This window comes from Megalops cyprinoides, chromosome 21, assembly GCF_013368585.1.
Source record: "Megalops cyprinoides isolate fMegCyp1 chromosome 21, fMegCyp1.pri, whole genome shotgun sequence".
In the NCBI taxonomy this organism is placed as follows: domain Eukaryota; kingdom Metazoa; phylum Chordata; class Actinopteri; order Elopiformes; family Megalopidae; genus Megalops; species Megalops cyprinoides.
The window spans coordinates 14,230,315-14,255,822 of NC_050603.1; the positions used below are offsets into that span (position 1 = coordinate 14,230,315).

The 25,508-nt window shown below is 40.1% G+C and overlaps 1 protein-coding gene across 2 annotated transcripts in view; it reads left to right on the forward strand.

Annotated features, from left to right (window-relative positions):
* The window catches only part of LOC118769289 (zinc finger protein ZFPM2-like), a 78,833-nt gene extending 67,779 nt beyond the window's left edge, over positions 1 to 11,054 (forward strand). For both annotated transcript variants that reach the window (XM_036516338.1, XM_036516339.1), the window contains exons 6-8: positions 7,457 to 7,666; positions 7,975 to 8,199; positions 8,538 to 11,054. In XM_036516338.1, the coding sequence (XP_036372231.1) occupies positions 7,457 to 7,666; positions 7,975 to 8,199; positions 8,538 to 10,975 (2,873 nt within the window). In that variant the 3' untranslated portion in view covers positions 10,976 to 11,054. The remainder of the gene's footprint in view (positions 1 to 7,456; positions 7,667 to 7,974; positions 8,200 to 8,537) is intronic.
* The last annotated feature ends 14,454 nt before the right edge of the window (positions 11,055 to 25,508 follow it).

Here is a 25,508-nt window from a genome sequence, read left to right on the forward strand (position 1 = left end):
CATGGAAAGAGAAATGAATACTTCTGCTGAATATCACTATCACTGAGTAGAAGGCACCTAGGAATTTTCCCTGAAAAATAATCAGTTGTTTACCTAACAGTTATCATATAACATGTAATTGAAGACTGTAATTAATTTACTTTTTTTGTGGAAAAAGTCAACATGTATTTGGAAATGAAGAAAATGTGTAGCTGAATGCATCAGTCTCACACCAGCTCAATAGCCCTGGCGGAATTGTAATTGATACAAATGTTGCAGCAAACGCTTTCCCTGAGCGTTACAATAAATTCTCACAATATGCCCCTAGGTCCCTAAACAAAATCCTTAACTACAGTAGAATTAATCCGAGAGGAGATCCCAGTTTCCTCACCAATTATTTAGAGAAGGAAATGCTGAGGTGAGAACTGCATGAGCTTTGGGCAAATTTGACTCATTACTTCTGATGCTGTTCTAAGGAGAATACCAGAGGGCCTTAGCTGTAGTTGGATCGATTATCTTCCGTGATCCTGACCCCGTGTGATACCAGCCATTCATCTATAGACATCCTCGCAAAGCAAAGGCGTATCTCAAAGCGTATCTCTTCCTCTGAATTACTGCAGTCATGTAAAATTAAGCCGTCATCATCTGAGACAGAAAATCGAGTAACTCACTTTCTTTATGTAGGTATAAACGATCAAGATTTTCTTCAAGGAGGAGTATTGTTCCTTCCTGTTGGCACGGCAGCAGCTTAACGGCCAGTCTTAGTTAACTTTCCTCTTTCAGGATGAATATCAGGGTCTGTACATGCTTTGAATTAAGTCCTGGGTTTTAATTAAGTTACCCACAATGTTGGTTCGGTTGTCCCATTCATAATGCAGTCTCCCATTCATTCAAAGGCAGCCGTAAGCACACAGCTGATAAGATTTTAATTACATGTAGATTAAAAACCAAACAGGAAAAACACACTTGCTGATCATGTGTGGCACATCCTCAAGCCCCCCTCTGTTTGATTCTTTATTCTGTGAACTAAACATTTTTTTACATGTCAAAAGGGACAAAGTACCCTATGCGTGTTGCCAGAGGTTGTAAATGCTGTGTTTGTGTGTGTGTGTGTGTGTGTGTGTGTGTGTGTGTGTTCGCGCGCGTGTGTGTGTTTGCAAGGGGCAGTCATAAGTGAACTGGGTAACTCATAGAAAATAAGATGGATGACACTTCAAATAGCAGTTCTTCAGTTAGTAATAAAAAGCTTTTCCATGACTTTCATTAGTTGCGGTTTTCTTCAGCATTTGTTTTCCTCAGCCAAATGAGTGAAACAGTAGCCATCTGGTCTATTTAAGAGCTGCATATTCAACTCCTGACAGTCATCCAGCTCTGTCAACATCTGCGAGATGTGTTCAGAATCAAACTCACAGAGCAACACCAGAATGATGTGCTCAGACAGTGTTTGTGGGAGATTAGTTGGACACACCAGTTGTGTACACTAACATTGTCTTCCCCCACAGAGACAAACCAAACCATCTCCCTGGTTTTGCTTTCTACCACGACACTGCTGCTTTCTTCAGTAAGCAAACAGCCTGCATTTGGTGGCATTCACCTCAGTGTCAAAAGAGGGCCGGCCGAAAACCACTGCCAAGAGACAGCCACATCGTGCTGCTGCTCCTGTTACTGTACCCTCCCTTCTGCATTGGTGGCAGTTTCCCGGTTCCACTCTGTTATCCGCACGCAGGTGATGGTCCTTTTCTGCTGGAGGAAAAAAGGCCATTTCCTGTCCTGGCGTGTTTGGTCCAGCACTAAACCCCTGTGATAAATAGGCAGACAGATGTCGACACCAGATGGCCGTGTGGCACTACCTGGGGTAAGGCAGGGGCCTGCCAGCATGGCAGAAGGGCATTGAGCAAGGGCAGTGGCCGCACCCCCTGTTGTGGCAGGCAATAAGGCAACATGACAAATACGATTTGCCCTTTATCAGCAGAGTTTTCCAACAGCCCGACATCAAATGTAATCAGCAGTATGAGTGGATCAGCTCTGGGCTGGGTTATGTTGCTGTTTGCGGGGATGCGCGCCTGCTGTGTGAGTGTGCGCATATGACAGATATGGCAAACGTTTGAAAAAGGAGCACCAAATTAGTATATTGTGTGTGGCAACTTAATCGTAAACTTTCCAAGGCTCGATAACTGCATCTGCCAAGATGTCCGTCCCTGCTTTGGATGGCGGCTCACGCGCACGGACATGTGGTGTGTGGGCTGGCGCCATGGCGATGGTTCTCTCTCTCTCATTAAGTGCGCTCTCATTCTCATGGTCCCTCATCCTGAGCACTTCCCCTGGTCTGCTCAGTGCATCACTGAGTCAGTGCGATGGAAAGCAGGAAGTCTCTGTCCTATTAATATCCCTCAACAGTGAGAGAACCCCTCTGGGGCTCTCAGGAAGGATGGGTACATTTCAGCAACTGACCACTGACCCTGTAAGAGTAAATCAAAGGGTGCCCCTGTTACATTAGCACAGCACTACTGTTGCTGCTTCACTGTAACTGAGGCTGTTTACAAAGGCAATTCAAGACAAACATACACGGTGATGGACAAACAGTTATTGGGGGTGGTTTCAGCTGTGCATTGAAAAATTGCAAATCAGAATTTCCAGAAAGAAATGTTCAGGATATTTGCTTTGCCCTTTGAATATTATGATGAGTTTTGTGTTTTATTGGCAATAAGTGATTTGTGCACAACTTAAAAGTCAGATCCTGTTCAACTTTGTAAATGTACTTTATAAAGGGTAGACATACAGATCCTGTGTAACATGGTACACATTTGTTTTAAAATTGATTGCGTATTCAGGTATTGTGTGATTCTTTTGTACAAGATGCATTCTTATTATGTAGTCATTAAGCATCTTTTCAGCATTTAAGACACTTTCATTTCCCCAGCAATTGCCTGCTCAGGCCAGTAAAAACAAACCATATTGAGATTTATCTTCTGCTGAGTTACCACCAAAACAAACCCTGCAACATTTTTAACTTTCTGTGAAATGATTTTCATTTGCTTTTAGAAAAAAATATGCAGTTTGATTAATGAGAAAAAAAATCAAGCAGTGTTTATTTTCGTCTCTGACACAGGGAAAGAAGTGATTGTCTGAGGCAGTTTCGCAGTTTCACGGCTTTGTTGGGTCTGATGCATTGCGGGGGAATTCTGAGAGAAATTCTCCAGGGGAAGCCTCTTTAATTTGTGCCTTCTGACCCGCATGCCATTTGCTGTGGGCAATCCATGAGCTTTCAGCTCCGTATATCATCTGCAAAACACCACTGGATGAAAGGAGTCAGCATATGGCAGTCTTCAGGAGCTTTTAGTGTGTGTGTACTGTGAGTGAACAAATATATATTTCAGGACCCTTCATTTTATAAACGGCCAATCTTGGCACAGGCAGAATTCCCAAAAGGCTTCTCTGTGTATATAGGTGATAACATATTTTGGGCTGATTTCATAATGTTGTAGTTGCCCAGTTATTTAATGTGAGGGTGGAGCTTTGGACCAGTAGCTCTAGCCTAAGAGTGCCAGAAATGCCTCTGGTTTTTGTTCTGTCCGAATCCTTAATTACTTAAGTGGGTTAATTATTAGATTATTATTATTAAATTATTATCTGAATGTAGGTGGCCAGATTCAATGTTTCATAAATCAGAGATCTAGAAAGCCTGCAGGATTTTGATGTTTTGGAACACGCTTGGCAAACCTTGGTGAAGCTTTTTTTTTAATTTCATGTTTCTTTGTAATATACTCTGATATGCGTGATATTCATCTATGCATACATATGAAATGTGAGTATGGGTGACTCACCCTTAAATTAAAGTTACACAGAATGTCATTCTGAATATTGAGCCAGCTCTTAGTACACTTCTGGAATAAATAGAAAAGAAATATGTATTATCCATACCCATAACCATAGTTTACCTTTCACACTTCGTATGTACATAAATCTGGATGTTTGCTGAAGCAATCCAAGTTAAGTACCTTGCTCAAGGGCATGATGCCTGTGTCGGATCTGAGATTAGAACTGGCAGGCTGATGACAAGAGTTCCCAATCCTGCTCCCAACCCTCCTGTATTGGAAGCTGTGCTTGCGTTTTGATTCTCCTCTAAATATTTGGTGAGGTCAGACTTGTGGCAATAGAAGCTTGCAGATTGAAATAACACATTGTCCTTAACTTGTGGATCCATTTCTTCTTTTAGGCATGAGAAGAGAGCCACCTAGGGGCCGTGCACAAGCTGTAAAAAATATGGGACAGAGAATTTTGATTTGCACTTGAACTGGAGGGCTAGTCGACCACCGCTTTGATGTCACAAGGAAACTCCAGGCCAAATACTGCCAGCTATTTTCCCAGATTGTGTTTTTCAAAGCTGTCACTCACTTTGTTTTAAGAGTTGCAGTTAGCCTCCTGCTTTTTTCTCTTTGTCTTTCATGTAAGACTGAAATGCCTGGAGTTGTGTTTCCCTTTTAACTCGGATGTGTCAGAACCTCATTAAACGATCAAAACATTTGCATAGATTGGAGGGAGGGAAGTGTGGGTGGGTGCTCTTCATTCGTTGTAGGTAGTGGGCCAGTGTCTTCTGGTTAAACAGCCAAGGCGTGAATAACATGGACACAAGACCTCTTTGGTCATAAGTGGTGAGGTTTTGTAAGGGATTTTTAGCGACTGAGCCAATTGCAAAATATAATGTTCCTGCTTTGTTTCATATTTGTTTCTTATATGTTCGTATCAAATCCAGGTTAGTTTATGTAGTGTAGTGTATATCATTGCTCAGGAACTGATTGGTAATTTGTTGTTTACCAGATGGATCAACAGCGTCTCCTCTCCCAGCAGCCTCTATGACTGGAAATTTGTGTGGACAGATGGTAAAGGCGAGAGCTGACATGCTTAACTGTGCGTTCCACAGCAAACTATTAAAGAGTTCTGCTGTTAACACACAAACGTCAGAATGATATCTCCAGGGCAGCTGCATTACCCGCACCCTTCTGTTGGTGCTGGCAAGAGGAATTTTGTTTGGATTTTCATTAAGATTTGATAGGGGGAAAAGCGCTCTTCCACATTTTACTTTGTGTTCGGCCGACTTTCGCTTCTTAAACTCCTTCGTGTGTGCGTCGTAAATTGTGTGCGCTCTTTAAGAGTCATTAATCAAAGAAGAAGAGCATTTTGCCCTATTAGCCTTAGTATGAGATGGGTATTGTTTTTATTGAGGAAATGTCGAAAGCAGAGGTGGCTAACTATCTGGACTATGGACTGGATGCTGTCTTGGTGGCTTTAATGAAACGCCTATTGTGTGTCCTTAATTCCTCTATTGTTTTTAGAATATGTCATAGTCCTTTGTGGTTTTATCAGGTGCTCTGCAGGAGGATACAGACAATAGCCTGTGTTAAAACTCTCTGGCCTCTGCACAAAGGAAGCTCACAGCAGACAAACAGTGCAAATCAGAAGGTGCACTTTTCAGACTTTCTAAATTCAGACTTATGCATTTAATGTCAAATCTCAAACAATCGATATCGAACAATACTATCCATACACGCATATGCATACATTGTCTTTTCACCTGTCATCAGCTCGTTTATTAAACAAGTATTATTGTACTAAAACATCAGTCTTCCACAAGCATTGCTTGTTTCTGCTTTTTTAACAAAAAATTTACAGTAAAAATCACAGAATTCAAATATATTGTCATTGTTTTTTGAAGCCTTTCAACAGCTCTCTGCCTTCACTTACATCCACATTCCCCTAGTATCATTATTTTAGATTGTCTTTCATTTTTAGCAAATATCATAATGCAAATGTGTGTTTTAATGAATTTGGATGTCTTTTGACTGGTTAGAAGCACACAGGTAATGCAGCTTTGGTTAAAAATGACCATTCAGTCTCCCTTCTCTAATCCCTGTCATGGGCATGCATATTAAACTAATTGTTCTACTTTCTTTTGCAAAATGATCTGCTTGATAACTGGCTTTAAGGCTGGCTACTCAATGGGAAGCACTGTCACTGAGGTATTCCATTCTCTAAAAGCAGCTGTCCGATCCTCCTGAATCTGTCTGCTGCTTTAACCACCAGATCCTCTTATCTACTGTGGCAGAGATGGGGATCTGGAGCACTGCCCTCAACTGGATCTCATTGTACCTCTCTGAGCACTCCTATCAGTTGACCTGGAGGGGCTCTGCATTTGTTGACAGGAGTCCTACAGGGATCAGTGCTTGGTCCCTTCTCATTCTCCCTTTACACAGAATATGTTGGTTCCATTATTTCTTTTCATGGGTATTTAGTCATTATTACACTAACAAATACCCATCTTTTTCTCTTCTTTCTACTGTCTAACAGATCTCATAACTCATCCTGGCATGTCATAGTGACATCTCAAACTGGGTGACTGCATCTGTAACTTAAAATGACCAAATCCATGCTGTTCTACTTCTCAGAGAAACCCTCACCCCCCCAAGAAGAAACGTTTGTTATGGGGAGACATTGCTCCTGTCCAAAATGGCAGCATTTATGTTGTCAGGGACACCTTTACATGATCATTGCCAATACATGAAAGCCACACACTGGTTCCACACATTCATTGTTGAATTTATTATAGATATTATAATATGCTGCCCTTTTTACACCTGCCTCACCAGTCCCTTTATTTCTGAACAGAATTATTCTGGAATCACAAGTCCCCCTTTTATTCATACTGCACCAAGTGTTTGCACATGTGTGAAAGCTAGTGGTTAGGTTTAATTAATTGTCCAGATTTTCTCTGAAACAATGTCCTAATTCTACCATTCAGCACGCGCAGATCATAGTTTCTTGTGTTATCTCACCCACCAGATTTTGTAAATACTCATATTAAAAACTTAAATCCCCTCAGCAGCAGCTGAAGTGCAGTTGAAAAGCCTGTCATTTAGTGAGATAACTATTATCTAAGCTTAAAACCTTCCATATCTCATTTTCCTGCTTAATGAATGTGTTGTGAAGATTCCAGTGGACTGTTTAATCAAGAACACTATAATTAATAGCAGTACTTTATTTAATGTATATCTTCCTAAATTAAACACATGTACTTTATTTAATGTATATATTTTAAATGGACATCCAAGATGTCCATTTAAAGATACACATTAAATAAATAACTGAACTTTCATTTGGTATTTTTTATTGTCTGATGACACATAAAGCAATGACACATAAACTCAAAATATTTTTGCACTTACAGACAAACTGACACACACAAATATGTACATGCCCTTGCAAGAAACCAAAATGTTTGATACTGGACTGTATATGCAACACAGGTTTGACAAATCATCAGGTCCTGTCAAAGAGCGAAAGATGTTTTTAATGTACCATGGAGATTTGTCTTTGAGAAACTTTAAATGAAATTCAACGTTCTGCCTTTTCTGATTTATTTGAAGCATCTGTGTTAGGTTTGACAGTTTAAAAGCATTTGCTTCTTTTTCCCTTTTTCCAGGTGGGCAGCTTTGGTGCACCACAACAAAAAACATAGCAGAGGGTGAAGAGTTGGTGGCCTTTGCAGTGGATTTTGACGCACGGCTCCAAGCAGGCGGTCACATGTCTTCTTTGACTGAAGGAATGTATCCAGCACGGCTACTGGACACAATACCACTCCTCCCCCAGCAAGCTGCCATGGCGTCCATACTGCCCACTGCTATTGTCAATAGTGAGTGCACATCTCTACAGCTGTGAAGACAGTCACTGTAAGGACAGACTATATGAAGTCTTTTATGAAACTGTACAGTAGAGGCATTTGTATTAGCTATCTAAACATGATTCAGTTATGTCAGTTATGTATGAATAAAGGCCTTATTAAGTGTTTTAACCTGTAGAAATTCCTGTAAGTCCTGTAAAAATTAAGTACAAATTCCTGTTAATTTTGCTAATGACAAAATCAAACCTGCTTCATAGCATCAAAGTAAAATTGTTTGATTTTAGAATGCATGACATGTAGCTATTATGCTGACTTCACAGAGGACATCTTCCCCTGCAAGACATGTGGGATCTGGTACCGGAGCGAGAGGAACTTGCAGGCGCACCTGATGTACTACTGCAGTGGACGGCAGATGCACCCACAGACCGCGGTGGAAAAGAGTGACACCAGCCAGCTACAGACAGCCAACATCTGCCCCTTCCCCCATTGCAGCAAGAGCTTCTCAGGGCCACAAGCTCTGGAAATGCACTTGAACACACACAGTGGTGAGTGGAGAGGCCAGAGTCCCTGTGTTGCTTTTTCTGCGTGGCCCTTGATATTCTGAGAGTGGTTTTGTATGTCTGTTATTTGTCATTTCAAAATACCTGAAGAAAGAGCCCAGTGGGGTAATAATTAATGGTAGAATATTGGCTGCATGAATTAATGTACTGCATGATACACATTCTGCTATTGCAATCGTACATCGATTTGTGTATTGTTTGGTACCAGTGTGTTGGTATAGAATTGGTTGGTCACAGCCATTGATTTTGATAGCTACAGTGCTCTACATGAAGGGAAAACTGTAGCAGAGACCCTAAACAAGTCCTTTTTATCTTTTTTAAAGGTGTCAAAATGGAAGAGACTCTCCCCCCTGGGACCAGGTTGAAATGCACAATCTGCACGTACACGGCAGATTCTATTATTGCATTCCAGCACCACATCCTGTCTCACCTGTCACGGACGGCCTTCAGATGCAACCACTGCCATTTCAGCTTCCAGAGCCAGATGGAGCTCGTGCAGCATCAGGATCTACACAAGCAGGGTGGCGGCGCGTTTCACAGAGACAGAGACGGCAAGCAGTCCCCCAGGCAAAGTGACGAAAACCCACCGCATGGCAAAGATGTGCTCCAGAGTCCCAAGAGTGCGCAGAACAAGGAGGTCAACTCCACCACCAAGGAGGACAGGGCGGAGCAGATGACCAAGCTCTCTGCCCTGAAGGGAGATGGCAACCCGGGAGGCAAAGCCAGCTTCTCGTACCCCAGGATCAAGTCTGAGCCGTCCAGCCCACGGCTTGCCTCCTCACCGGTCCAGCACAATGTGGGCCCTACATTTCCTATAGGACCCTTCCTGTCCCAGTTCCCTTTTCCACAGGACCTTCCTGTAGTCCCACAAGCATCGGAAATATTAGCGAAAATGTCCGAACTGGTGCACCGCCGATTACAAAATGGAATGAACATCTACCCTCCTCTGGTCTACAGCCCTCTCATGCCGAAGGGAGCGACATGTTTTGAATGCAATATCACATTTAATAACCTGGACAACTACTTTGTCCACAAAAAGCACTACTGCAATAGCCGTTGGCAGGACTTGGCCAAGTCTCCCGACTGCTCTGGTGGTTTGGACAAGGTGACGGAGACCGTAAGCCCAAACAGCAGGCACAGTTCGGCAGCCTTCCTGAATGGTGGCCACCTCACTGAGGGTGACAATCACCTTATGCAGTCTGCATGTTTGAATCTGATCAATGGGAGTGGCAAAGTGCCTGATAAGGAACTCTCAGGACAGGTCAAAAAAGCCTTCACACCCACTGGCACAGAGGAGAGGCCGAACAGTGTGCAAGTAAACGCGAACAGTCCTAACACTTCCCAAACGGAAAACGATAGCTATCCAAGCAAAACAACCTGTGAAGCTTGCAAGATAACTTTCAGTCGGTACGACAACTATATAGTCCACAAACAGTATTACTGTGCCACTCGCCATGATCCCCCTATGAAGCGCACAGCTGCAAATAAAGTGTCCATGCAGAGGATGATGCGAACGCGCAAACGCAGGAAGCTGTACGAGATGTACGTCCCCAGTCAAGAGCAGGGACCACCCCAGATTGGGCCATTGGGGTTCCTTGGAGTTCCCACTTTGGGAAGTCCCTGCACCACACAAGAGGCAGTTGACAATCCAGGCAACCGATTTCACCCACAATGCACCATCTTCCCAGGCATGGTTCCAAAACATGTGGAACCTTCTCTCACGGTTTCGAAATCAGCCCTCATGTCCAAGTGTAATACAATTGATCAACAAGAGCTAGATGCCCCCATTGATCTCAGTAAAAAATGTTCCCCAAATTCTGACAAAACCTGTCAGTCTCCCACAAGGCTCTTGGACTATCATGAATGCACAGTCTGCAAGATTGGTTTTAACAAAGTGGAGGACTACCTTGCCCACAAACAGAACTTTTGTCCAGTTACTGCTCCCCACCCTGAAGGTGGTGGCCTGGCACAGACGGTGTTTCCAGATATGAAATTTGAATGCAATAATCCTAATGATGCCTACGATAATGGTCCTGTGAAGTGTGACAAAAATGCAAGTTCCAAGGCAATTGTAAAAAATGGTTGCCTTTTTCCCTCTCATTCAGGGACCGTGTCTGGACTCAAGCCCGCTGACGAGACTCAGCCTTTTCCTCTTAAAGAGGAGAACAAGACTTTACCCCATTGCTTTTATCCCCAAGTACTAAAGAAGCTGAAAGGATCTGAGGAAATTTTGCCATATTATGGTATTAAACCCTCTGATTATGTTAATGGGAGTCTGGTTGGGCAGGGTGCACAGGATGAGCAGAAACAGAGTCCAAGTGAAGCCACAGAAGAGGGAAAAGACCAGCCAACACCCAACGGCTGCCCTCATCCTGGGAAAGAGCTTCTACCCCTGCTGCCCAATAACAGAGGCATGATGGGAAGCATAAATGGTGGCCACAAGCCTGAGGAGAGGGCCTTGGGCCCAGTTATTTCACGGCAGGAGAGCCTACAGTGCAACTCCCAGTCACCAGACGGTCGACCATTACCCGCAGGGGGGACTGAGAACCCCTCTGACTCTAACGAGAACATTTCTCCCTCCCCAAAATCACAGACTGAGGAAGCAGTGCCCGCTGTAGCAATAGGCACAAACGGACCGGCGCCAGCTGTCAGCGGAAGCAAATACTGCCGCTTGTGTGATATTCAGTTTAGCAGCCTGTCAAACTTTATCACTCACAAGAAGTTTTACTGCTTGTCTCACGCGGCAGAACACGTGAAATGAAGTTTTTGCCCTCTGCCTCAGTGCATCTCACTGTTTTATATGCTGCTTGTGGACAATCAATTTTCATTCATTTAAAGACAGCCCAAAATTAAATATTTGTGCCACTTTCATATTTATTTATTTTTAAATCAGTATTAATAGGAGTAGTGATGTTAAATTAAATTTCAATTTATATCAATTGTTCATATTGTTCTTGTTCAACACCCATTGTTTACATTGTAATGTTGATTAATTGACCACAGACACAAAATGCAATTCAGATGTGTTTCCTGAAAAAAGCTAAAAAAAGCACTTGCATATTCTTATTCGCTGTAATGTTTTTGTATATGCATAAATACAATTTGTAGCTTGATAGTCCATACTTATTTTTATTCTGAAAATCAGTCTCAATCCTGTGTAAAACTCTTTATTTCGGCATACATTTCTTTCTGGGCTTTGGCTTTTACAGTATGTATGTAGGTGTTTGCTCCTGTCTTTTTTCCTGAGCTCTAAAATAATTGTTTCAATGTGGATGAAGACATTCTTGTACAGTACTTATTTATGTTTGCTGAATCTTTGTTCCAAAATACAGTTCTTTTCTAAAGAGGAAACATTACTAAAAGCAGGTTCAGTTGTGTACAAATGGAGGACTTGATTTGTATCCCAGTAAAAATATATTATTATTGGTGGTTGATGAACAATTGTGTGTGGGCCAGGGGGGTGGGGTGTCTGGGGAAGATAGTGGTTAACATGATCATTCTATTGTCCTTATTATAGGCATAAAAATATTTCTTAAAACATTGTTGCTATGCATGTATATTGGTGGAACACAAATCCAGATCTGCTGGACATTTTATTTTGGTGTGGTGTCATATTAAACAGCAATCCTCAGGATGATTTTGTGTTGTGATGCTGTATGTTTCCCCTTTTTAAACTATATTAATATTACACTGTAGCTATATGTCTTGCTTGATTCCTTTGCTTGTTTGGATTATGCATTTTTTTCATAGAGTTAAAAAATATATATCGTAGGTTCTGATCATTAATTTTATAGACCATTGGCATTAGCAAAAAGCAGGTAGCATGCTCTGTTCTCTAATGTAGCTTATGTAGTTCATGTTTGAAGCCAATGGTAAGCCATGGAAAATGTAATTTTGGCATACAGAGATCACACAGAGACATTTTGGCTTTTCAGTCAGCATTTTGCTAATTCCAAATTCTTTTTTAATCCTCATTCATTCACTACAATACACATATTCAATGAGGTGCAACTTATCCAAAAAGGCTGAAAACACACAGTTTGAAACTTAAAGGAAAGCTCAAAAATGTATAATTTGATATGTTCCATTATATACTACTGCATGATTGAACATTCCAAACCACATCCTCTAATCTTAGAAACCTCCTGATCATTTGAAGACAAGAGACATCAATAGGCATCCTTTTCCCCCAGCTGCAACTTGATGCATTAAACCTAATCTAATCCTGATGTAAGCCCCACTCTGCTCAAAGACCACCTTCTTTAATTTAAAAAGGTGTTTGCTTTCAGTTTTTTATGTGGTGTCTTCACGTTAATATGATTTACACATACACATTTACACATGTCATAAAATATTTCAACATCTAGTAAGAGTTTTCCTTTAAAGAAAAGGGTTAAGTATGAAGAGATATTTAAATGATATCTGGCAATAGAAATGTTAATGCCTACAGTAATGACTGAAAAATTCATTCCATTTATTATGATTCCTGTGAACAGGAGCCAGTAGAGTGTGGGATTAAAAAAAAAGACTTGTTTGAGCCCAAGTCCATCTAGGTGTTTATTTTTATCTTGAAAATTCAAGCAAAATATCTTCATTGATGGCCTTGTCTCTCTGGACACAACTCTAATGCCTCAAAAGCTGAAGAACATTCATCTCCATCAATACCAAATAAAGAGGTATTTTAATGATAAGTTCAGGCTTCAACACAGAACAGTCATCAGTTTTGTTCAGCAATGGAAGAAGACTACATACCAAGAGCTCATTTCCAACTCTCAATATCAAAAAAAGGACAATAATTGCACAGTTCTCTCAATTATCCAAGGACAGTTTACAGACAGGAGATGGTGATATATGCATCTAATTACTTGTTGTTTCATTGTCTGCAATCAGGGACCTTATAGATCACAGGCCATATATCAAATCCACCAGCCATCTAACCAACTGAAATGAGTGAAAGCATGTGCTACATAATGAAGCAGCCAGTTAATATGGGGGCATTAGTGAATGTTATGGTCAGGATGAATGATCTGTAAAGAAAAGATCAGTGCACAGTCAAGCTGAAGTGTCATCATTGACAAAAACTCATTGTATGATGTTAACGGAAGGTGCGTCCATTAACAGATATTTCTATCAGGGGTAACATTTAAAATGCACGTTAATGGGTTATTTATAATATTTATAATATTGATAAATGCTGATTCTCTTTAGCTAATAGACACATGATGTAAAAATGTTAGCTTCAGCTTCGATAGACATTGGATAAATATTGAATAGAAGAACGTATAAAAACCAGTTAATATTCTTCAAGCCCATCCATCACATTTCATAGCTATTAAATCCAGAGAAATGGAGAACCAATATTTACAAAGCTCGTATTCTTATACATAGAGGTTTCATTCCAGCTAAGCAGATTGCCATTGTATAGATAAAATGCCTGTAAGAGCACCACATAACTTCCCTAATTAGCAAATATTCCTCTCAATAAATAGAAATGTTACATTTGTGACACTGAGCTATCGCCACCAAGTGGTGGTATTGGGTACAATTATATGCATGTTGTATAGGCTTCAGCTTTTCATGTTCAGAAGCGAAATGAAGGTAGTATTTTCAAAGGCAGCAACACTTTTCTGAAGAATATATTATGTATTGTAGACAGGGCCCACATCAGATCAAGAGATGGTGGCATAAATGTCAGTCATTTCTCCTATAGACTCTAGTGAAGGGTGGCTGGTGTGGAAGGACATGGAATGTTTCTGACAGTGCAGTTTGTGTAAGGTATACAAACATAACTGTACCCTGAATGCTTTGTCAGACATTTTATTCACATGGCAAACAACACCCCCTTTTCAAGTCGTAATAAAGCAGTTATGAAGACGTAATGCACGGTATATTACATCTATGTACAGCTACATATTGATATATAATATCAGACTGTCAGAGTCACTGACAGATAATTGATTTTTGCATTCTCATCTTTGTGGATGTTTTCAAACCAATTTTTTGTCAATATTTGTTAAAAATAAATACAAATAAATACAATAAGTTCCATGTGTAATTATTGTTTGAATTGCAGTTTGGCTTTTCTGGACTGAGGATTGAATATTGATGCCAATATTGATTTTAGTATTTAACTGAAAACAGCACAGACAAAATCGTTCAGTCCCACACAGAATCTCCTGAATCATGTTGTGTGAAGATACTAAATGGTGCTAATATATTGATTATACATGTATAGTAGATACTCCTAGTACTAGTGTTGTAAATATCATCTAAGCATGAAAAATCTGATGAGGAATTTTTGCCATAATAATGAAAACAACTAGAAGCTGAAGCCAATCACGAGGCTTCCGCATCAAATAACTGGAGACTGGAAAAGGCAAATCCCTTAATGGGAAAAGAATTGGAGATTTGGGAGTGTGGGGGAAATAACTGCAGGGTTTTAGTTCCGATGGGTACCAGCTCACTGGTGCACCGAATTGTTTGGTCTCAGCCTGCAGAGTTCAATCAATGGTGACTCATAACCGCTTTACACAGCATGTGATGGTGAGTGCAGCTGGGTGATCCCTCCCCTATAGGCTGAGCACATGCATGCATGAATTGTGTTGTTTTTGTGGTTGTTATTATTAATGGTGGTATTAGTAGCAACACTTGTATTATTTGTATGAGTTTAAGTTAATTGGTTGTTTCTAATCATTAGTTTAATTTCACATTATATGTATATTAATTTGACATTATATTCATTTTCCTGAATATGCTTTGCCATTACAGAACTGTCCTGATATCAAATCAGATCGTGGACCTACATATCCCCTTATCCAATGTTACAAATGTTTAGTCATTAGTGAATTAACATTGGTTAATTCCACTGTTAATTGGAATAATTTGGTGAATTAAATTTCTTGCAAGGGTTAAGACAGATGTTACACTAAGACGCTGAAGTTGCACTTGAAAAGTAACTCTAAAAAAGCTAATTTAATTGTGGCAGAATTTCATTTTTCACTTTTGACATTTTGAAAAAAAAAAAATTCAAATGACACATCATATTTCATACTCTTCTCCCTTATCCCTTGATTTTTTTTTGTCTGACTATTTTCCTGCCATGGAAATCATTCCAAAGTTTAATAATAATTCTGTTATTAATTTCCCCACATCTCTAATTGTGAGCCTGTTATTCAAGTTTATTAGAAGCCATGTATGACAATGGGAAATTCTGTAGGTAAAGACTGTAAATGAAACAATTAAGCAGGTTCCATGCATGCCAATGAGGAATGCAGTAGACGAATGTGCCTCTGCTGTTCATAAGCCTTCTCTTTGGAAAGCAGGCAAATAAATCAGTGACACGATGAAAACTTTCCACTATTTGACTTTTCCATCTGGATTAGCAGTAAGAGAATAGCTTCTTTGTTGCTGATGTTACACTGGTGCAATTCATTTTTCAATAACCACCAACTTAAAATTCAGTTAAAAATATCCATGATCAGAGATGGCCGGGGGACTCAGTGCAAAATGCGGCAGACAGATATATTCATTTTTTTTATATCTAAGCTGTGAATAGCTATGATTGCAACATATAAAATGAAAATTTTCATTATTTTCTATTGTTTTATTATTGGCTACAAACAAATGATTAAAAAATACAGAGCAGAATTCAAATGGTAAATATGCAAGTGCAATGCAAAAAAGGAGCCTACAACTTCATAAAAGGCAACACAGAACCTTATTATCAATAAAAACACAACTCCACGATTCTAAAGCTCAGATATAAATAATAAACTCTAATTGTTATCCATCAGTTCAGAGAATAAAGTCATGGCCAGTGGCGAGGAATGAAGGACACAAGCCACACTCTAGGCTGAGACATACTGTGTTTCCACAAAAATAGTACCTGAGTAATGATAACCACAAACACAGAGGCGTTGCAAGGATTATTGTTTAGACATAGATTTGACAATACTTCATGTGACCACTGAGGGTCAGTCAAGTGCTATCATCAGGAACCGAACAGCTAGAGGAAAAGAGCAGCAGCGCTCGTTTCATCTATCCCATCATCAATAGTCAAGAATAATGCATTTTTACTTTGAAATAAAAAAAAAACACAGTCCTTGGATGACATGGCATTGAGTATTTAAACACAAGCTGTTCAGTTCTCAACCATGCTCGCAATTACAAAAATAAAAGGTTCCAAGTTTTGAATGCTGCAGCATTTGGGTATTTACAATCTTAAGTTCAGTGTTCACTTGCTTTGTTGAATTGTTCCAGATTTTAAAACTATAGACAGTCAATTGAAAATGACAGGTCGTGAGCATCATGTTTTTCAAAGGCAACAAAGTCACATTCTGTTTTGATAGAAAAATAGTAAACCCCGATCGCAGGTTAAACTGAGTTTTCACATGATTCCAATGGAACTGAAATGGACCGTTGCGGTTTTCACTTACTCCCCAACGCCACCGACTTATTTCCCTCTGACTGTGTACTGTAAACCATGGTTTCAGCAATGTGCATTACAGAATGTGTGACGTATGAGATACTCTTGCATTGAAGGTCCCTGCAGGAAAGTTACTCGAACCCCCTCCCTTTCATGTCCAAGCAGAACGTTCCCAGGGGAAGTGAGTGATTCATTTTGTGCAATATAAAGTAACAGAACTAATTTCTGGGAGCCTCTCTTAATGAGAAGCTCTTTGAAGTGTAAATGACTTTGTACAGGCCAAACATTCTCTGGTATTACTAAAGTTCTGGTCAAGCTGTATTTTCTCTTAGTTCGGCTTCATTATCCTGTGTCCTGTAAACACGAATGTTGGAAAGAGTACCGTAAGTAAAGTTGAGATCAATTTTCATGTTCTTTATCTTGTATTTGTTTCTCTAACTTGTTTCCCTAGAAATACAGCAATAATGCGCGATCTTAACGTTTCTCCCACTCAACAACAATGTTGCCCTGGATTAGTGAGTATGCTAAACAGGCACTATTAACAATGTACCTAATTAAAGTCATGAATGTACTATATTCTGTATAATGGATGTCTGCTGTTAACTGATATATATATATATATATATATATATATATATATATATATGATTTGACTGATATATTTACACATAGATGCTAACAATAAATGTAATATAAATGCTGTAAGCCGCTCTAAGGGTTACAGGTTTCCAAATCATTTTTGAAACTATTTCTCTTTAATGAGTCATTAAATTCTGTGCACACGCTGTTCTCCTGTGCTCTGAGCTATGAATGCTTGTTAATCAAGAGCTAATTACATACATAACCAGGATGAGCAGTACAGCTCCTTTGTGAGTCACGTACACATCAATCTATTTTCAAGTATTAACTTCTCAATTCGCACATAATTCATTTGCGTTACATAACCACAGCACATATTATTTAGGTGAGAGGAAGTGATGGAGCCAGGAAACACATTCACAGAAAAACAGGAACTGGCAAGTGTATTTTTAACCGTTACAAAAATGTCAAATAAATTATTCAAGTGTAACCATCAAATTTGTTAATGAGTACTTGAATAAAAACAGCATATGAGAATTCCAAGGATATACCATTCTTTAGGAAATTAATGATGAGACTACATCTTACAGTAGATTTAACAAGTAAATTAAGAAATTGTGATATGCCATATCAGCATGCCTGTGAGTATTGCATTTCATTATCATACTGCTGTCATGCAAACAGCCAGTACCATGTGCTATTAACCATCCTGAAAGACCCTTCTGTCTCCATTCCAATTAAGTTAATCAGAAGTGAGCAGTCATCCAATTAGATTTTCTCAACATACTCGAGTGCCATTGACAAAGGAATTACCACAGAACACCTCACAGAAGTCAGAACAAACTTCTAACATCATGATTCTTGGGGTTGGTAACAGCAGAACAGAACAAATGGAAATGTGTTATTCATACAAATCACAGTGAAAGCTGTCAAAACAGTTGGGAACACATTGAAATATTTAAGTACATATACGTAGACATTAGGTTGATATTCAGTCAAGTTACATCTATTCATTTCTTATTGTCTAGGTGATGTTTTATTTATCTTGATCTAGTTTAGGATGCAGTTAAATGGGAGTAATCCAGTGGAGAAAAAATGTCACTACATGATTCCTGGGATGTTCCTAAGGCATAAACCGTGTTTTTGAAAAGTCTTTGATGCACATAGATTGTATGTTTCTAGGTCATGTGACCACGTATGCACATATGCTGCAAGTGTAGCTTGCCGTACGCACCAGTATCACTGCCTCTAGACCCCCAGGCTTCTCCTGGGAGGGAAGCGAACGTCCCGTGATGGAATGCTGCCGTCACCCGTCACTCCCCTCTGCTGGCGCCTGTCTGCTGCAGCGCCCGGGCGATAATGACAGCGAGATGCATCACGCAGCTGCCTGCCCGGACCACAGATGGATGAATGAGGCCGGCGGCACCGCACCGCAACGCGAGGCTTTCATTTTCCCAGCGTCAGCCACGGACGGATCTATTATCTCATCCGCTCCCAATCGCGAGTGATGGAACTCCATCATCTCTCACCCCGGGAGGTGGGGCGACGGCAGCAGCGATCGCGGGGTCTCCGGGGATGTTCATCCTTTAATTAATGTCACACAATTTGCTGAGTGTCCAAGTCAGGCTGGGGCCTTCTGACTGCTTTCACAGCATCATCATATTCAAAGCGTCACAGAACCGTACAAACGTACCAACAGACACCAAAGGCATAATCTGCCGTGTGGGAAAAGCCAAGTCAGTCATAAAATGCAATATGTCTGTTCTTCAGGTAATGTCAGAAGACCATGCTACATCTTTTCCCTATCCAAACAGGTAACTTTAATGCGCTCTGTTCAAAAATTCTCAAAGGCAAAAACTTATACAGTAGCTTCACACAGAATGGACACCCTGCCAATATGGAAACCTGAAGACTCACCCCATTTGTGAATACAGTCAGCTCATCCTGATAGTATTCTCCCTGTCATACATCATACTCCAGTTTAGACCTGTTTACACATGAAAGAGTAACATTCAATGTATGCTAGAGTCACCAACTTATATTACTGAAGTGTTTATGATTAGTGTCAACACTTACTGCACATGCCCACTATAGCCAGTAATACTTGAAATTCAGTGTTACATGACTGAGATAACAGACAATATTGCTGTATGTCATACTCTTCGTAATATTGGTAAGAATGGGGTCAGTAAACACACACAGTCTGAAGGATATCACTTTAGAAACCTCTAAAGAAGGCGTTCCATGGAAGCAAAGCCCGTAAAAAAAGAACAGAGGTAGTTCATTTTATTAAGGAGGACGACAACAGCAAAAATGGACGCTTCCAAACTTACACCGGCATATAAAACACCCCAGCCCCCAGCGTGCCACAGTATCGGGAATGCAAGCAAGCATGAGCTGACTTTTAGAACTGGCCTAAATGAAGACATTTCACTGCAGCAAAGAGATGTCACTGAAGACAGTTTTCAAAACGGCAGCGCGCTGCATCACAAAATTCTGAGAAATGCATCATGCGCATTCGAATCAGCTGCTGTTTCCAGTTTAGGATCAACAGCAGAGTAAACTAGACTGCTGATAAGGCAGCAACACGGACAACGCGTCCCATCACTCAGACGGATGCGGAATGGATTGCACTGTCAAATGGAGAGAATGCATCAATATTACAAATAACGGTGCTTGTGAGGCAGTCGGGCAAGGCGGTAGCTGGAGACGAGATACGAACGGCAAGACATAGGTGCACGTTGCTAATTGCGTAATCACTCACGCGTTTCCTTGAACTTGAAGTGATATTTCAGCCTTGAAGAAACGCTGTTAGAATGTTACAAATTATCCAAGTTAAATGGTCAATCACAGTTCAACGCATATCTTATTGCTGGTTTATATGTGAATGCAAATGCAATAATAATAATAATAATAATAATAATAATAGTTTAAAAAAATAATATGAACATGACATTGATGTCTTCGATGGGCATCGATTCGTGGTGAAAAATGTGTTTGACTCCCATGAGCCTTTCCATGCTTGCACCAGTGGGCTCATGCCCCTTCCTGTAACCTGCCTGTTCTATCCTTGCGTGTCTGTTTACCCTTCCGACTCAGCTTAAGTGGTTGTTTGCATCCACACGCCACTCCCTTTTCCGCTTGGCAGTTCGGTCCTTTGAAAGAATTTATTGGAAGGGAAGACATTGTTTGGGGATTCTGGGTGATCTAGCCCCCAAATTCAAAATTAAATGAAAAGTGACCCATTTTGTTTATGCCCTCAGTTATTGGCAGCAGAAATGCCAGTACATTTAGTCTGCTACGAGATAAAACAATTTAAATCCGTTTTCTTATGTTGGGAATCAATCTCAGTTCCCCTGAACTAGGTATGAACCATTATGATAATGATGCAAATCAGACAGGTAGGAGGCTTCTGTTCCCTGCCTTAGGAGCGGGGGTTGTAATGGAAGTGTGATTTACAGGTTCTATTGCCAGTTGAAAACCAGAATGTGCTCCGACCCTTAAAAAACATGGTTTGTTTTGTACAGCAATTGTTTTATAAAGTGTCCATCAGTTTATCAGTTTAAATCTTTCAGTAGCCACCTTGGAAACACAATTGAACACTACATCACCATACACGTTCACAGGTCACACTGATGTTACAAGGCCATAACTAAAGGACACAAAGGACCTCAGTGATTGGCCTTAGTGTAACACACCTGACTTCAATTCAGTTATCCACTGTGACAAGGAGTAGAGTGAACCCAAATGCAGAGAGAACTCGAGACCCAAGAGGTTTGCTTCAAAGAACATAAATTTACCTTTACTGGATATCTGTGAGATACAAAACAGGTTTGGGCAAGATTGCACACACATGCACAAGACGTGGCAACTCAGGACTGAGCAAAGACGTGAACAAAGCGCAGGTCTTAAATAACAGAGAACACAGATGTAATACATTCAGTTATGTGGACATCTGGTGGCCAACATGGGAAGCAGCAGTTGCATTCCTGACATCCACAGTATAAAAGCAGGCGTGTTTGCAAAAGGGCACTCTTTTAGGGCACTCTGTGATGCATTGATTAGCATTCCTTCTGTATAGGTAAAATGCAGCTATTTTTTTTTTCATTTGTTAGAATCAATAACTCTTGCGATATGCTCCAGATATTACTCTTTAAAAAAAAAAACTTTTACCTGAGAGTAAACATCAGGAAGCTTCTTCACTGAACCATTATACAGTACCGACTTTTGGATTTGATGTCATTCAATAGGAATTGTCTGATGAAATACTTTGACTGGAGTATCAACTAGAGAAGAAATATCACAGGTGATGGTTGTTGTTGTAGGAACATTAGTAATGATCAAGGTATTTGTATTGCATGATGTATGTTTATCATTAATGGAAATAAATTATGTAATATGTATAGGTTATGACATATTGCATCAGCAGAATGATGCTTATGTATCCTGGTTTTGTTCAGCTCACGGAACAGATTGTACCTTGCTTTCATGTTACAAATGCTAACCGCAGGACACTGGCCAGAGATCTTGTTACACGGTTGCAAATGACTTTCCAATACCAATTTCCAATAAGTTAGCTGCAGTGTGATCACATGGTGGCAGTACTGATTTCCTCTTGTGTCCTGGTCCTTGTCAGGCTCCCTGCTCCTTCATCTGCAGGCAGGAAGGGAATCAGAATCCCAGCATGAGATCCCACATGCCCAGAGCACTCAGCAAACGCCGTCAGAAAACTGGCCCTTTCCATGCTCCCTTCAGCACTTGCCCGGGTGAGCAATCTCTCACTTTCTAATGCACTCTGCAATCCTAGAGCTAAACAAGTCAGCCTAGAGGCTGCTTGCTGTTTTGTAATAAAAAGCATACATTCAAGTGCTCCCTCCCAATAAGATTTCATATTAAAACTTCAGCGTTAGTTTACCAAGTAGTTATTTTTGCACTTCTGTTATCTAGGATGCATTCCTGTGAGCAGAGATGGCATTGTGTAAGTAGATAGCCAGTGAGACTGTAGTTTTTACAAAAGGAGTTTCACAATTTGGATCAGTAGCCAGAGGAAAGCTGTCAGCTTAAATCTTGATGCGAGGCTCCTGTTTATTGATCGGCGGTGATAGACGTTCTGAGAGAGCTCGTCCTCAGTTGCTACTGACAACGACTGACGTGACCGTGTTAATAAAACCTCATTCATTCTCCAAGCGTCTCTTTAAAGAGGAAGTTAATTACTGGATATAATTCTGAGTGTTGTTTACTTATCCTGGCTTGTGGGAGAATTTCAGTGTCTGTGCAGCATGTTCAGAGAAACGTTCTTCAAAAAGCCCCCCCCCCACCCCCATCACAGCCACACAAGATGCAGATACATAATCGGAAATGTTGAATTCCATGTGGCCTTGTTTTTCAATAGGCCGGATACTATCTCAGGTAGGAGTCATGCCTTATTTTATTGGATCAATTGGTAAAGTGGAAATTTGAATCCCCCGTCATTCCTAGACTCAATTAGCTGATGTTTGAAAAGCATGTCTATAACCCTCAGGACTGTGGATAGCCAGGATCAGGAGTGGATAGCGTTGCTAGGAATCCATAAAAAAGCCGAGGCCACGATTCACACAAACACTGTGTAAAACCCAGAACTGACAATTAGATGCGCCTAAGACGTGTGAGCTTAAATTGCTGCCACATTAGGTCCAAAGGTGTTTGCGTAGTACACGTTAGACTTGCAGTGTACATAGAATAGAATCAGGCTGAGGTGGAGAACCAATAGGAAATATAAGCATCATACTAAATACTGGTGTTTGGCCTTAAATTCTGTAAGTAAGTGGCATCACATATACACCTTAACAAGCAAGGACATTCAATGTCAATCATCAGGATAATCAAGGAGAAAAACTTAACCGTGAAAGAACTGTTATTTCTAATGCAATCACAACAAGAGGGTCTTCAAAAAATCAATCAAGTGGGTGAACACAGACTGTGAAGACTGCATCAAAGATCTGCTTTTAACCCCAGGCGACGAGTGAAAATGGAAACATCGTGTTTGCCTTGCTCTGTGCTTGTCCATGGGTAAAAGTGGTCTTGCGGTCATTGAGCACACCAAGCAGCCAGGACATAAGGTGGAGTGCCCTGAATAGCTCTACACCTGCTTATATGCAGTCTTCACCCTGGTCAAAACCAACAACAAATACAAATATAACACATACTTCATTCACTTGTGCTAATTTATAAAAATGAACAGCAACATTACAATTGTTGAACTAACACAACTCCAAACTCATCTAGAACAGACAACCCCTGCATCTTAAATACATGGATGCATTTCATTGCCACATTTTTTTCAATTTAACAGTAACAGTAGTTACAATCCCCCATTATCAAGAGCTTCTGTGGTTCACCTTATTTGTCTTATGTAAGATTTTAATACTCGAGTCAATTACCTTGCATAAAAGAAACAATATGGTTCTTTAAAACCACAAGTGCATGATCTGAGAGTGTAATTGATGCACCCTCTGAGTTTGCAGTTTTTGAACTGTATGAGTCTGGAATGTGCCCCCATAAAATATGCAAGCCTTACATTTTTATTGCCAATAGTGTATGTAGAACATTTGGCAAAATTCCATTTCATTTGGCAAGTATCTGACTGTTTCTGGGTCTTACTCAAATCTTCATGTATTATTTAGTTATTTCTGAACTGTTTACTTCTGGGAAATGTGCTTTTCAAAACCCTTTTCACAGCCCTTAATCCTTTTTAATTTCAGGAGTACATATTATAACAGGCCAGTCTCAGAGCATATTTTTTATACACTTCATAGGGTTGTTACTTCCTCCCTAATATGTGGCATTAAGATTCATTCATCCACTGTGAACCTTGTTTACTCAGTTTAAGTTTCCTGTAGTTTTGGAATGTATGTATGCATGTACACTATATATTCAGAGAAATTCAATCTGCATCATTCACCATACAGTTGACTGTTTACATGCTGTTCCCTGTTTACACTGTGTAGGTTCTTCCCCGTCTTATTAAAATTGGCCAATATAAAACTGAAAAAACATCACGTAAGAGGAATTGACTCAGTTGCCAAAACATCCCAAAGGCTCATCTACACCAGTGCTGCAAATTCTGTTGGGATTATCACATAAATGGAGTTAAGATATGAATTTCTCTTAATGAGGAATTTTATAAATGAAACAGGCAAAAATAACATCTAATATCTCTAGCTCTAGATTTACATTTCCTGTTATATTGTTAATATTTTCCATTCAGTGCAGGCTTTTTGGTATTTAGTTAAGAATTCCAACCATAAGGCCCAACTCTTGCTCCTCATACACTGATCCAATGTCCTTCTGTTGGTTCAGAGAAACACAATTGCACAGTTGCACATTAAGGCTCTCATTCAGACAGAAGGATATTTTTGCACAATTTTTTCCAGTTTGGGACATCTAAGAACATCCTGTGTGTAGAAGGCACCTTTGACCTTGAGCAGATATTATTTTTAATGATGCACTAACAGAGTAGAAGACCCTAGAGAAAAAATGTGTCACATTTAATCTCATCTTTCTACCGTACCAGTCTACAGAGCCTTAAGCAGTTTTTCCCAATACATTCTATAGGACAGGCCAATTTATTCTACTGTAGTTTTGGGCCAATTAACTGTGGGTTCCTGTTATAAAACTGCATTCTCTAAATAACAAATAACCGTAGATAACGCTTTTACAACCAATTTTTTAAAAATAATCCCTCACAACAGGAACTCAAAATACAGTCATATAAATGCATTCAAAGTCATGCATACATTTATAGTTTTGTACATATGTGCATAATTAACAAAATCTCATATTTATATGAAGCACATACTTGTCTATAACAGAGGAGAAGGGCAAATATTGGGTGCCACATTTCCCATTTGACCAACCTTAATGGAAGTAAATGTTCCATATTTATTTGGATAGTTGCAACAAAAGAATCACTTAATAATACTGGTAGTAGTAATACTGATATTTGAAGGTAAAGGGTAAAACTGCAGGCATTGTGAATACAGGACAGACCAAACACAGGCATATCTCGCAGCCACATGGCTGAGAACCCTGATGTCCTAAGAATTCCCTTTGGGAGAGTAATGTTAGCAAGATGAATAAGGGCAATTCTTCAAAGCCCAGTTAGGAGTTCATTATACATGCATCGCCTACGTGTTGCTTATCGACAAAAAGGTTTTGGTGATGCAAATTGGTTTTACACAAATTGAATTAATGACGAGCCATGCATTCTTGAAGCAGAGTTGGCTTATACCTCTCTGGTGCTGCTTGAAAT